This window comes from Miniopterus schreibersii (genome assembly GCF_964146895.1).
Source record: "Miniopterus schreibersii genome assembly, chromosome: 12".
In the NCBI taxonomy this organism is placed as follows: domain Eukaryota; kingdom Metazoa; phylum Chordata; class Mammalia; order Chiroptera; family Miniopteridae; genus Miniopterus; species Miniopterus schreibersii.
The window spans coordinates 16,240,313-16,253,662 of record NC_138112.1 but is presented as its reverse complement, the minus strand read 5'-3'; the positions used below and the strand labels follow the sequence as shown (position 1 = coordinate 16,253,662).

Genomic DNA, 13,350 nt, shown 5'->3' with positions numbered 1-13,350 from the left:
ATCTTTGGGTCTCCCCACGGCAGCTTTAGTGTTTTTATGGTTTCCCCAGTAATTTGAAGATGTGGCAATATTATTATTCTTTATAAGGTCAAAATCCCTGCATGTTCAAGGACCAGGTTTGAATTGCATAAGATTTACATTTCACAGGGGGATATAAAGTTCTTTAAATATTGCTCTGTATCAGATTCTGAATTAACCAGTGATATTATGCAAAAAGTCAATTTTCTAATGGTTCATTCGAAGACTTCAGCCCCTTTTGAGGTGCTATATGTACATTTTGCTAAATTATCCAATATGTAAGACCAGATTCTGCAGTGTAAAATAAGAGACTCAAGCCAACAGGAGAGGTGGCTCTGTGTACACAGGAGAAACTGCAGCTAGACATGGGCCTTGGTCAAAGTACAGCTGCTTATCTTTTGTTAATCTAAACTTTGACAAGTTCATTGTTTCCCAGCCTTAGCTGCTCTAGAGTGAGATCATAGGGTTTATGTTGGTCATAAATCCAGTCACCTTTTCTTTCCCAAAATAATAGCAAAGAATAACTTAGTTACATGTATTTGAAGGAGCTTCTTGTTTTTCCTGTAGTAAGTTCACCAGCTATATTAGTCTTAGGAACAAGATAAACTAAATCTTTAATTACTTTCTATATTACACATAACTCTGAAAATACTGTTTTATGATTTTTCTTTAATTTTATCTCCTTGGTCTGTATATTTTTATTCTGTTATCTATAATTTTACATTTCTAAGAATCAGAGTGATGAAATTCTTCTTAATGCTTTTCCACATTAGCATTTATATGAACTCCTAGTCATTACATTCTTAAATAATGCACACTGCTTTAATCTTCATTCAATTCGGCACTTAATTTATTGGGCCCTGCTATTTCCCAGGCACTCTCCTGGGTGCACCTCCTTCAAGAAACTTATATTCTAGCGGGAATAGAAATTGTGTTTTGTAATATTTTTTATCTTTTATTGAATGCTCAATACTCAATATATATTACAAAGAATTTATATATATGTCTTGTACAGAAATTGTTTTCAGAATTCTTGGTTACCAAGTGCAGTCCTTTTGTGTACTGGATGTGTGTCCTTGTGCAAGTCCCTCAATTTCCTGTGTGCATAAGGGAGGTACCAGTAATGCCAGCCTTTGTTATACCTCTTGTTAAGAGAGTAGAAGTTTTCACTCCACTTTCACCAGCCAGTGAAATTATTTGCTTCTGCCCTGTCCTTTCTCACCTCCTTTTACACAGTGAAAACAATGTCTACATTCTGTTCCTTCCCACTAGCTGATGTATGACTAACTCTTCAGTGATCCCTTAGCACATCTTCAGCTATTTTGTTTCTATTTACATTTAAACATGTGCGTCTATTGAAAAAACAAAAACTCATATCCACCCAGTTGCATTTTTGCTTTCCTCCCTGTACACAACTAAATTTGTCTGCTTCCTTACCTCCTGTTCTTATTCCCTCGTCATGCCACTGACACTGCCTTTGCTGTCACCAGTAATCTCCTTATTGCTAATTCTAGTGGATCTATAATCCTTACCTATAATTTCACTTTTTTTAAAAAGGTGGGTGTTGATAAAGTCAGTAGCGCTCCAAGGACTTTAGGAGAAAGTTTGATATTCTTAGGGCAAAAAAAAAAATGCATTGATTCACTGACAGATATTTGTCAAACACTCTTATGATCGTTGAAGATACAGTAATTAATAATATGAGTAAGAGTCCCTGTATCCCTGGACTTTATTTTAGTTGAAATAAACAGGCAGAAAAAATAAGTAAAATATATGTCAGATAATGATAAAGGATTATCAAGCAAAAAAATAGAGCAAAGAAGAGTTTAGAACTTCAGATAGGATGGATTTTAGATGACATCGCCAGGGAAGGCCCATTAAGAATAGGACATTTGAGCAAAGACCCTAAGGAGGTAAGGAAAGGTTCCATGCAGATATCTGGGGGAAGAGTGGGTCTGGCAAACTGTTTATTTGGTCTTAGCAAAAATACTTTTTTGTGGCATGAAATATTTTTATAAAGATTCTTGTTCTTGTGATAAAAAGGAAAGCTAGGTATTTGGGGGTATACTGTTGCAAATTGACTTATTAGGATAAAATAGTATTTTTCATAATTTAATTTTATAAATTAAGTGAAGGCAGAAATCTAAAGTTAATTTTATTTAACATTTTTTTAGGCAGGCATCTAAATGATTGCATGCTTTTGTAGTTGGACAGTTTAGATAATGGCATCTTTATTCCACAAAGAGATGCAGATATTTTTTAAACAAGTGGAACATTAGCTGAGGTAGCATAGTACAGCTTTGTGAGACTCTTAACTTAGGTTCAGCAACTTTTTTGGGAGGAGAAATTTTAGCATTTGTACTTACTTCATTTCAGCAAAATAATCTTGTGAGAGCAGTAAAACTGTACATTCTCTGTATTACGTTAAAAATCCTAATTTACTTAAAGGAGAACGAAGCCCTAAGAACAGATTTATGGGTTGGCTCCAATATTTGGGAAGATTCGTGTGGTTCAGAATGGGGTCTTCCTGACTCTTGGGTGGAGCTCTGTCTCATTCTAAATAGATTAATATGATTTATGGAATTGGCTGGGTTTTAGAGCAACTCAAGTGTTAGATATGTAGAAAATACTCAGCAGTCAGAATCATAAACTTGCTTCTAGTGTATCTCCCTCCTCTTCTTTACCCCTCACAAATATTAGGGATATTTAAAAGTAATGGAGACAGGAAATAGGCAGTGGCATACACTTCTGTTGAAATTTAGGAATCACTAACCATTTCCTTTCCTGGTTGCTTGACATTGTAACAGGCAGTGAGAAACATTTCTCTAAGTTACGGTCCTGTGGATTTTAAATCTTTCCTTAAGTACAACTGTATTAATTACCATATGCGTATTGCTTGCCACCGATAAGCATGACAAGGAAGCACTGTAGACCTAGAGAACATTTTATGCTTTAATTTGTTTAGTGTTCATATGGAGGATTGAAAAGTAAAAGGAATAAGCTCTTACTGGGCTTGATAAGGACTCGGTCTTTTGGAATGAGCTGCTTACATAGCAAGACTTGAATAAGGTTTTGCCTGTATTGCCTGGACCTGAGCAAATGCTAGTGCTAGGGCTAAAAAGCACAGATGACCAGTGGACAAAAGGAAGCGCTGAACTGGCAGGAACCATTCTTATTCCTGAGCGTACACACCTTCCGCACTGTTTGCTCCCTGTGTTCATCCCGTTTCTGCTCGCCGAGGACCTAAAGGAATTCTTCTCTCATCTCCAGTAGATAATATTTTGGTCCATTCCAGCCAGAGTCTGTGGTCCTTTTTCACTGTGCTATTGATAATGTTGCTGATGAAGATAGCGTTCTAATTCCATGTCAGGAGAGTAAACGACAGGGTGTGGTTTCCTGACCATTTACATGGGAATTTATCACTGGATGATTTACAAAGAGGCAACTCAGATTTGAAATTTAAACAGCCATACAAAAAATGATTTGGCAGGGTTACTTTTTAAAATTAAGTCTTATTTCTGGCCATTCTCCTCTCACCAGTTTCAAAAATAATATGAGTTCATGGTCGTTTAATAATAGGAAAATCTAGCAAAGCAGAGTTTTGTAATTTTGCCGTTTAGAAAATAAACACTGTTACATTTTAATGTCTATCTTTCCCATATGTTTTCAGTACACACACATATTTAAACGATAAGCCTCATACTATACATACTGTTTTACAGCTGACTTTAAAAAGCTGTATTATGAATATTTTCCATGTTATTAAATATTCTTCTAAAATATTTTCAATAGCTGCATTATAATCCATCATATTAAACAATATTTATTTAACCAATCCCTATCATTAGATGTTAGCTGGCTTTCAGATTTTTGCTTTTATAAATTATACAGAAGAGAGTCTTGCATAACTCTTTGAGTACTTCTCTGGCTATTTTTTTAGGATAAAGGTAGTTTCATATGTATAATAATTTTACTGTTTCACGGAACCATTTGCTAGAAGAAGAAAACTAATATTTATTGAATCCTCAAATACCAGATACTGTGCTAGATGCCTTGTAGTCATATATTTCATAGAATCGTTAGCTGTTTTCATCCCAGTTTTATAGATGAAGAAATCTGTATGCACATATCTAAGATATTCTGCAGTAAGTTAAGTTTATGTAGAAAATGTTTAGCCCTGGCCAGTGTGGCTCAATTGGTTGAGCGTCATCTCTTGCACCGAAAGGTCAGGTTCGATTCCCAGTCAGAGCACGTGGCTAGGTTGTAGGTTTATGGGAGGCAACCAGTTGACATTTCTCTCTTTCTCCCTCTCTCTTTTCCTCTCTCCTTCGCTCCCTGCCTCTCTCTAAAAGAAAAGATGTTTAAATGTTTTGTTTAGCAAATAACAAAGGCCTTTGACAGTCACAGGATACAATAAAAACTTACAGATGAAGTCTTTAGTTTTCTTTTGGCTTTGGTATATATATTATATTAAGATTTAATATCTTTGTGTTTTACCTAAAGGATTTTAGGTCTAAAAGTTATGTTATTTGGCATTCTTAGCTTTGGAGAAAAAACGTGGATGATTCCTTTGCAAATTTTGGGTTTTAGTCATATGACCAATGTTGTAGACGATTAATTTATAAATCACATTTTATCTTTAAGTTAGAAGTGGATAATTGTCTACTAGCTGAAAATGGTTTCTTTTCACTTAAAATTTCAGGCATAGCTTTTTCAAGTTCTGCACTCGTAAGATCTAAGAAGTGAACGTTGGGTGATACAAGGATAAAAAAAAAAAGGTGCAGAATAGGGATAGGAGCAGTGAGGTGTCATGACTGTGGTTTTGCAGAGCAAGCTTATACACCTTTGCCTATTGGCCCATATAATCGACCCTATTTTGAGAAGTGGGATTGTTGTTTTAGGGCCTTGTATTTGTTATCTAATGCAGTGATTTGTTTTGTCTCAGCCACATCGATCAGACAACAACATGGCAGGACCCCAGGAAGGCTATGCTTACGCAGCTGAATGTTACAGCCCCCACCAGCCCACCGGTGCAGCAGAATATGATGAACTCAGCCTCAGGTGAGTGAGACACTGTAATTAGACCACACTAGATAATGCTTATGTGTTGGTAAAAGTTTTGTGGAAAATAGTAATTATTCTCTTAAGAAAACTGGATCATGCCTGATGTTTATTTTCTATCCAGTTTCATAGGGGAGACTTACTTTATTTAAAAATAACATGCATGCCAAAGCATTGTTTAGTCATTAATACATAAAGGGGCTGGTGACTAAAAGCCAACAGTTTTTAAAGTTTCAGTTCTGCAGCGAGGATCTCAAATTCCTGGTTTGGTTAACTTTGTCATACTTGCGATTTCTTCTGCTTTCTTGTGCCTTAGGGTCTTAAGAGTTGAAGGTTTCCCCCTTCTCATTGTGGTTTGGATGAGAAACCAATCTATGGTGTTCCTAACCCCCTACCTTCTAAAGCAGATATTTATTCTACTTTGAGATTAACTGGAAGATAGCAACTCATAAACCCCAAGGCATCTTTCTTAGTACATGTTATTGAGCACATTTCCACCTTTTTCACAGGAGATAAACCTGACTATAAATTTTTTAAATTTTTTTTTTGCCTCTTATTTGGTAATTTACTTAAATCTGCTGGGGTTTTTTTTCCATCTACATAATGAGTGACAGTGCCCCTTCCTATAGAGAGGAAGATATTAAGGGAAATGATATACTACATATAAAGCTTTTATTACAGTTCTAATACATAATAAGCAAAGGCTTAAGTCCCTTCTTCCCTAGTAAGTTAGATACTCTCTGGCTTTTTTCTTCTTTGTTATGTGGGCCCAAGTCCCCATAGCTACCCCATTATGCATCTTCGTGCATGTTAGGAAAAGGTGCCCCTTCCTCTAGGAAGATGCAGCCCCATGCCTGTCATCAGGGACTGGAGCATTTAGGCTGGATTTCTTTCTGGCTACTCAAGGCACAGATGGCAACAGCAATTGGCAGCCCTAGTGGCCTTGGTGGCTTTCTTCACAGCCCACCCACCTTCCCTGTCCGACAGGCTGACAAACATCATATTATAGCTGCACTATAGATTTTCTTTCACAGCAGCAGCCTTTGGAAAGGCGTTGGTGGGGGTGGGGAGGGTGGTACAGTTAGTTGACAAGAGGAGTCCTTGACTTGAGAGTTTGAAGAATTTGAAATGCCTTTGCCCCTGAAGATGATGGCAGTGTGTTGAAATGTTTCTACTGTCCCATCACTCTCTGCTCTTGCTTTTGATGGGTTAAACACTTTCCTAAAGAGTTAAAAGCTGAAAATGAAAGTCTAGGCAAGGTTCGTGAGTGAGCTTTTCTTGTCATAATCTTTAAGTAAGATTAATTCTTTAAATCTTCCATTTTAGCTTATTTTAATAATTCATTAACTTATTTTCAGAATCTCTTTTGTGTGTGACATTTAATTTAAAAAATTAAAAGACAAAATTATGCAAGTATTTATTGACTAATATTTTTACTTGACAGCTTTTGTTTTTAATTATCTAATTTCCAAATACAAGTTGTGAAAGCTGCCTTGTATTTGTAGTTCAAAGAAATGATTGAGATTATTCCTTTTGTCATGCTCCATCTAAAACTGTACCTAGGAAATTAGTAACAAATGACTCCTTAGTTTAAATTTTATTTTGGGAGATTAGGCATTTTTCATCTAGAATAGTTAATTGCGAGTCTTTTAGAACATTGGTGTTTTTTTTTCCTATTAAATTTTTTAATGGTAATGGTCAGTGAAAATGGAAATCTGTATTCAAACTTATATTTAAAATCAAAAGTATATATCAAATTGGTTTTAGGGGGTTCAGAATATTTGTGTATATTTTATTTTAGCTCTATCTTATTTGTAAAATATGAAATGTGTTTTTACATACTGCATATAAATTAGTAGGCATGCTTAACTTATAGGTATATTTTTAAATTTTATTTTCCAATTACAGATGACATACAGTTTTCTATTAGTTTCAGGTGTACAACATAGTGATTAGACATTTATAAATCTTAAGAAGTGATCACCCTGATAATCTTGTACCCATCTCACACCATACATAGTTATTACAGTATTATTGACTGTATTCCTTATGTTCTATTTACACCCTCATGACTAATTTTATAATTGGCAATTTGTACATCTTAATCCCTTTCACCTTTTTCACCCATCCCCCCACCCCTTCTCCCATCTGGAACAGCTGTATATAGTAAAGAGAGGTGCCTTTGGCAGGAACAGTATGAGTAGAGTAGGAAGAAGCATGATTGTAGTGGTAGAAGACAGGATTTAGACTCTGGTAGTGGGATTCCAGAGCCCATGCTCTTAGTCTACTTGTGATCAGGGTTAGGATAAGTGACAGAGAGAAAAGCCTCAGAAAACAGAGGGGTAGGATTTGTTAATGCCCTGGAGGTGCTATTTTAATATATAAGTAGATATACTGGAGAACTCTTTCTACAGAAGGTGGTGGGTGTAGGGGTGATGTTTGCTTAAGGAGATTTTGTATCTAATAAAATGAACACCGTACCTTAAATAAGAATATTTAAAGAAGATACTATAGGTCATTGTCTTTAGTGGGAATGTCAGACCGTGTGATGAGTTTAGAAAGGAAGAGCCCCACCCATGTGGCTCCTGATTGAGGATCGTCCCATGCACCAAGAGGCCGAGGTTCAGCTCTGCTCGGGGGTGCATATGGGAGGCAACCGATTGATGCTTCTCTCTCTCCCCTTTCCTCTCCCTCTGAAGTCAATAAAAACGTTTAAGGTATGGTGAAACCAAAAAGCTTTTTAAAAGAAAAAATAAAAATTTAAACTGACTGAACAATAGAAAATAAGTCAGCAAAAGTTTCAAAATGAGAGTAAGGCTTTAAATTAAGTGTATGTGAAATGCAAGTGTAGATTTTAAATTTGTTCACAAATACAAATGGCTTAACTACCAAATCAAGTTGAGGCCATTGATACGTAGTAAATACCTCTTTTTACTCTGAATTACATATATGAGCATGTTGTCTTTCATATCTTCTATTTCAGTGAACATTTAAAAATAAATAGTGGACTTCTCCATGGTATTGAAATGCTGTCCAGTGAATGTCACAGGAACCGTAATCTTGATACACCTCATGTTCACATAAAATTATAGCCATAATGTCATGTTAATAAGGTTTCAACCCGGGGCTCTCTTTCTCCATCTGGAAAGCACCCACAGTGCTTGCAGGCTGTAAAGTACCTATACAGCACCCTTTCTCAAACAGCTGTGAGGGAAAACGATCTCTCTCAGTCAGGACCTTCTACTTGAGAAAAGCAGCAAAAGTGATTCTTGTCTGTCCTTGGAAAATAAGCTTTCAAGGAGTTATTAGAGCCTGGAGAAAGTGAGGAAGGAGATTTGTGAGGGTAAATTTTGAGGGCATTTACTGGAACAAAGCAGCACATGGCTTCCAGTAACACAGGGTATTTAACAATTTTCATCCTGAAGAGAATGCCTTCTGAGTCTGCTAATCTGACGCCTTCCGATAAAAGAAAACTACACAGCTCTTCTGAAGCACTTGACTGAATTAATCAAACTAAATGCAACTTGATTTACATTGTTATCATGAATTAATTTAGAACTTTCTAGTTTTGCTCTTTTTAAAGAAGAATTCTCAGATCTTTGAGTCCAGCATTGTGTTCTGCTCTATTTCTAATCAGACCACTCTCCTTAAAATACTGTCATTTTTCTCTAGACTCTCCAGACCTGCTTTTTAATGGTTGGCTGGACTGAATGATCTTTTAAGATTCACTTCAATTCTAAGATTTTATGAAATCTTATTTCTTTTATTTAGTCTAATTCTGTTTAGCAAAAATGATCAGTGTACTTTGGTTCTAGAAGTTGTTTTTCAAAAAGTGAGGTTGAAAAGATGGATTTCATGGCTAGACTGGAGACCTGTAGTTTGTAATTGCTCGAATTCTTAGTATATATAATTGAGAAATCACTTAAAGTTGTACCTGGAAGTAAGTTTAGAGGCAAGACTAACTAGGTCCTTTAAAGAAGATTGATTTTATTCTCTGTCTATTTAATTGGTAAACAAATAACTGAACTTTGTGAAAAGGATTTGAAAGGTGAGGAAAAGGAAATTTGAATAATTTAGTAAGATAATGGTTCCATTTTACTTTACATTAAAATATGTAATGATATTTACATATATAAACACTACTCTATTAAATTATTTGAGATGATTGCCCTTTAGAAGTCCTATTAAATGTATTACTCTTATAGCACATTGATTTAACAGCCTTTTGATGTATGCTTATAATCTATTTAAAATAGTTCTGCATACTGAGAGTTAGGTAAACATTAGTGATTTTTGTGTTATACATTAGAAAATAAAGACTTGCGGGTAGGATAGAAAAGTGGTACTTCCTCTTTAACCAGCTTTATTTATATGAAGATATTAAAATTTTTAGTAGTAACTTGTTAACAATGACCCACAAGATTGCTGAATCTTAAAACAACAGTAAAATCAAGAAAGTATACTCTGATCATTCAAAAATAATGATGCCAAAGGCTGTTTAGGAACTGTTTAGGAAAATTTTAAATCTTAAGTTCTGATTTAAATTATGGAAAATCAACCCAGTTATGTGCTTTTTAAAAATTGTACCTTTGATAACAGCCTACAGTCAAATGTCTTAGCAGTACATTTTAAGGGATTCATTATTTTTATGTTTTAAAGTCAGGCATTTTTTGACTAAGCCCAAATCTTACCAGTGCAGCGCTTTCAGATTTCCCGATAAACCTGCAATGGAATTCCTAGGAAATACCTCAAGATGGGTGGAGAAAATGCCCTCTTGATGGAGAAAGATGATACATGTTAGAGGAATGTTCTAATAAACACCTTCATTGCAGTGGGGGAAATGTTGAGAGGCAACCAGAGTAGTCAGAGCGGCCTTCGTGTTCCTGCTGTATTTACTCCCGCTTTGTGTAGTCTCTATCAGAGCACAAAAGACCAGATGGAAAAGAGAAATTGTTACCAGGAAGAATGACAGGAAGAGAGAATAGATGCAAAATGTAAAAATGACAGGTAGAAAGTAAGTGTAGGGTTTTAACTTCAAAAATCACAGAACACGACATGGATGTTGAGAAGTTGGAAAGCTGACAACAGGTTTTAGGAGTTGATAATTCCTACTTCATTGTGTCATGGTTCACAAACTCTGAAGTTCTGCTTTTCACCTGTGGAGTGAACTGAAAAGGAATCTAGAATAGGGGTTAAAATCAAGGGCTCTTGGAGTCTGGTGGACACGGATTTGAATCCTACCTCTGTCATTACCTAGGAGATTTGGGACAAATTACTCTTCCTAACTGTGCCTCGGTTTCTTCACTTGGAAAATGGGGATAACAATAATATAACACTGAACTTACAGGGCTGTTGTGAAGATTAAATGACAGGACCTACATAAGGTGATTGGCACATAGTTAGAAATTATTATTAACTATATACACTGCTTGGTATAATATATTGCATATATAATAGATAAGTAAATGTGACCTGATCTGATATTTTACAATTTAATCAGTTTGTATTAACTGGTAGCCACTGTTTCTTCATTTAAAGTAATTTTTAGAATCTGTTAGCACATTGTTTGGGGGGGCTACATTTACATTAATTTACATAGTCAAAATGTTTCTGATTCTTCTGAATGTTCTTGAATATTACAGAAAGAAATCGTTTGTCAATCTGAACTCAGGGTATATAGAATGAGGCTCTACTGAAGTATATCAACAATATTCACAGGAATAAAATTGTAACAAAGCCCAAAGTCGGAGCAATGAATGCAGTAAGAGACTGTTTTTTTGTTCGTTTGTTTCCTCACTCAAGGACATGCTTAGAGGGAGGAAGGGAGAGAGAGAGAAAAAGACAGAAACATGAATCTGTTGCCTTCTGTATGCTCCCTGACCAGGAATCAAACCCGTAACCTTTCGGTGCATGGGACAGTGTTCAGCCAACTGAGCCCCTGCAGCTGGGCAGCAAGAAACTGTATTTTATTAGTTACTCTCAAGCTCCTATCCTAAATATCTTTCTTAACCAAAATTGCTGGTTTCTTTTTTTCTCACTAAATTATGAAGAGTTGGCCATAGGAAAGGGGATAATAGTAAAAAGCAAAAGTATAATAATCCAGAATCTATATAACTAATTCATAAGAAATGCAGTTGTTTTATATAGTTTCTCTTGATCTGTTTGAGGATTAAGTTTCTGAAAAACGGTTAGTAATACGGAAACGAGAAACATTTTTCTTGTTTAAAAATATGGACCAATTGCAAATAAACAAAATATAGGGACTATGAAGATAAAGATATTTGTGAAATAGAAAAAAAATAATTCAGTGAGAATGTCCAAACAAGTTGCAAATGACGTTCGCTTTCAATGATTGTATCTTCTTCACTGTAGTTCTTTTGAAGTCTTTCTTAAACCCAGTGATGCCTCCTCCCACGTGGCACCTTCTGATACTGATGGCACCTTGACCCTGCTGCCTCATGCAGCAGATGCCACTCATGTCAGGCCAGCTAATGGCCCATTTTACTCTGACTGTGAGAGCATTTCACTCCCTCTCCCCTGGGGATCACTTTTGATGTTAACTGATTCTGTTCATGATTTTAATTTAACAATGTTTTCTAAATAATATTAAAACTCAGATTACCTGGGCAAGGCAGCAACATTTGGCAAATGGAACAGTAGTTGTTGGCTGATAAATTGTTGTCCTTTACACTGAGTCTGCTCGGCTGGGCTTCTAAAATAAACTCCCAGTAAGACACCCTTACTCCCCTAAATATCTCAGCAAAACAATTAGCTTGTACAACCTGTTACATTTTTTAAAGTATTCATTTGTTCATTTCTTTAATGAAGAAACCCAAATTCATCATGTTGAAAGGTGGATGTATAAAGTTACTTGGTTTTTCAGTAGCTACGTATCAGTATTTTTTATAGTGCTCCATTTTTTAAAAGATCGATTCAATTTGAGAATTATAATATCCAAAATAATTATCTAAATGTAAAATGTGTTAGGGAGTATTGTTCCTATAATTTAGTTATTTGCTTGATTATTTCAGATTATTAATTATTTGCTTGATTATAATCTGCCTTCTTAGCTTATTTTAGAGACTGTCTTCGAAGGAAAGATATATAGAATGACTTTAGAGCACAAATAAGTATTTTTTAAATTTTATCAGAAGTCTTTGAAGTAATCTTTTGGTAAAGTTCATTTGCATTCTGAAAGTTACTAAGGTTTTGGTGTAAGTATCTGAACCTAATGAAGAAAAGAATATAAGCTTATTTCTGTTATTTTAACCAACAAACTAACTTCGAAGAGTAAAAAGGATATTATTATTTAAAGAGTATAAAGAAAATTGTTTACATTAGTATCATTGCCACCAGCTCTCTTAGTAAAATGAGTTATTAGATAGTGATACTTAAAAATCAAAGTGCTCTTGTTCAACTTTATTTCTGTGCGTATTTGTAGAATTTCGGAAACTTTGCTTTAGAGTAGAGGATGGAGAAGAGTTTATAAATTATTTACATTTAAGAACAAAATAAATGCTTGTTTTATTTCTCCTCTTGATAAGTGTTGGAATATTATTTTTCTTTCCCACTGATTTCTAAATCTTTCTGGTTACACTATTGCTACAGTAACTGTATGACTCATAAGAGGAATATTTGTGTGAAAGATTAAGATGGTAATTCTTTAAAAATGATATCCATAGACTACCATATATAGGCAGCATCAGTGAAGTGAAAAAAGTCCTGCAACAATAGGCAAAGTTTTCCAAAATAATATTTTCTTTTGTTGTCAATAAGGTAAGAAGGTAGTAAAACTTATTTTAAGTTAAAATTCTAACAAAAGGTCGTTGCTGTATTTATGAACATTCTGAAGTCAAAATGAGCTTAACCAAAAGCTAATCTTCTACAAATGTACTTACTAAAATTCTAAGCTATTAAGTTAATATCTAGAAGAATCAAGTTGCACTGAAGAAAGCCTGAAGAGTTGTGTATTAGAAAGTTTTCTGAGCACTTAGTTGGCATTTTTCTATAGGAAGTTCATCCAGCTATTAACAGACATTACAGGAAAATGATTTTTCACAGTCTCACAGTTTCCACCTTGAGGTAGTTGTTTCCTTTCTAAATAACTGATTCCATGAAAATGCACTCCTTTGTACTAGGCACTCTAACGGGCACAGGGATTGAAGAGTCAAGTTAAAGCAGTTTTTTTTCTGTATAAGTATAACAACAAATGTTATGACAGAGAAAGTGGGGGTGGAACACGCAAGTAAGTAGTTGGGAGAGTAGAAAAGA

The 13,350-nt window shown here is 35.1% G+C and overlaps 1 protein-coding gene across 13 annotated transcripts in view; it reads left to right on the top strand.

Moving 5' to 3' along the window:
* Positions 1-13,350, top strand: part of YAP1 (Yes1 associated transcriptional regulator) — a 103,353-nt gene that overhangs the window by 40,827 nt on the left and 49,176 nt on the right. For all 13 annotated transcript variants that reach the window (XM_081153779.1, XM_081153767.1, XM_081153768.1 and 10 more), the window contains exon 3: positions 4,964-5,079. In XM_081153779.1, the coding sequence (XP_081009905.1) occupies positions 4,964-5,079 (116 nt within the window). The remainder of the gene's footprint in view (positions 1-4,963; positions 5,080-13,350) is intronic.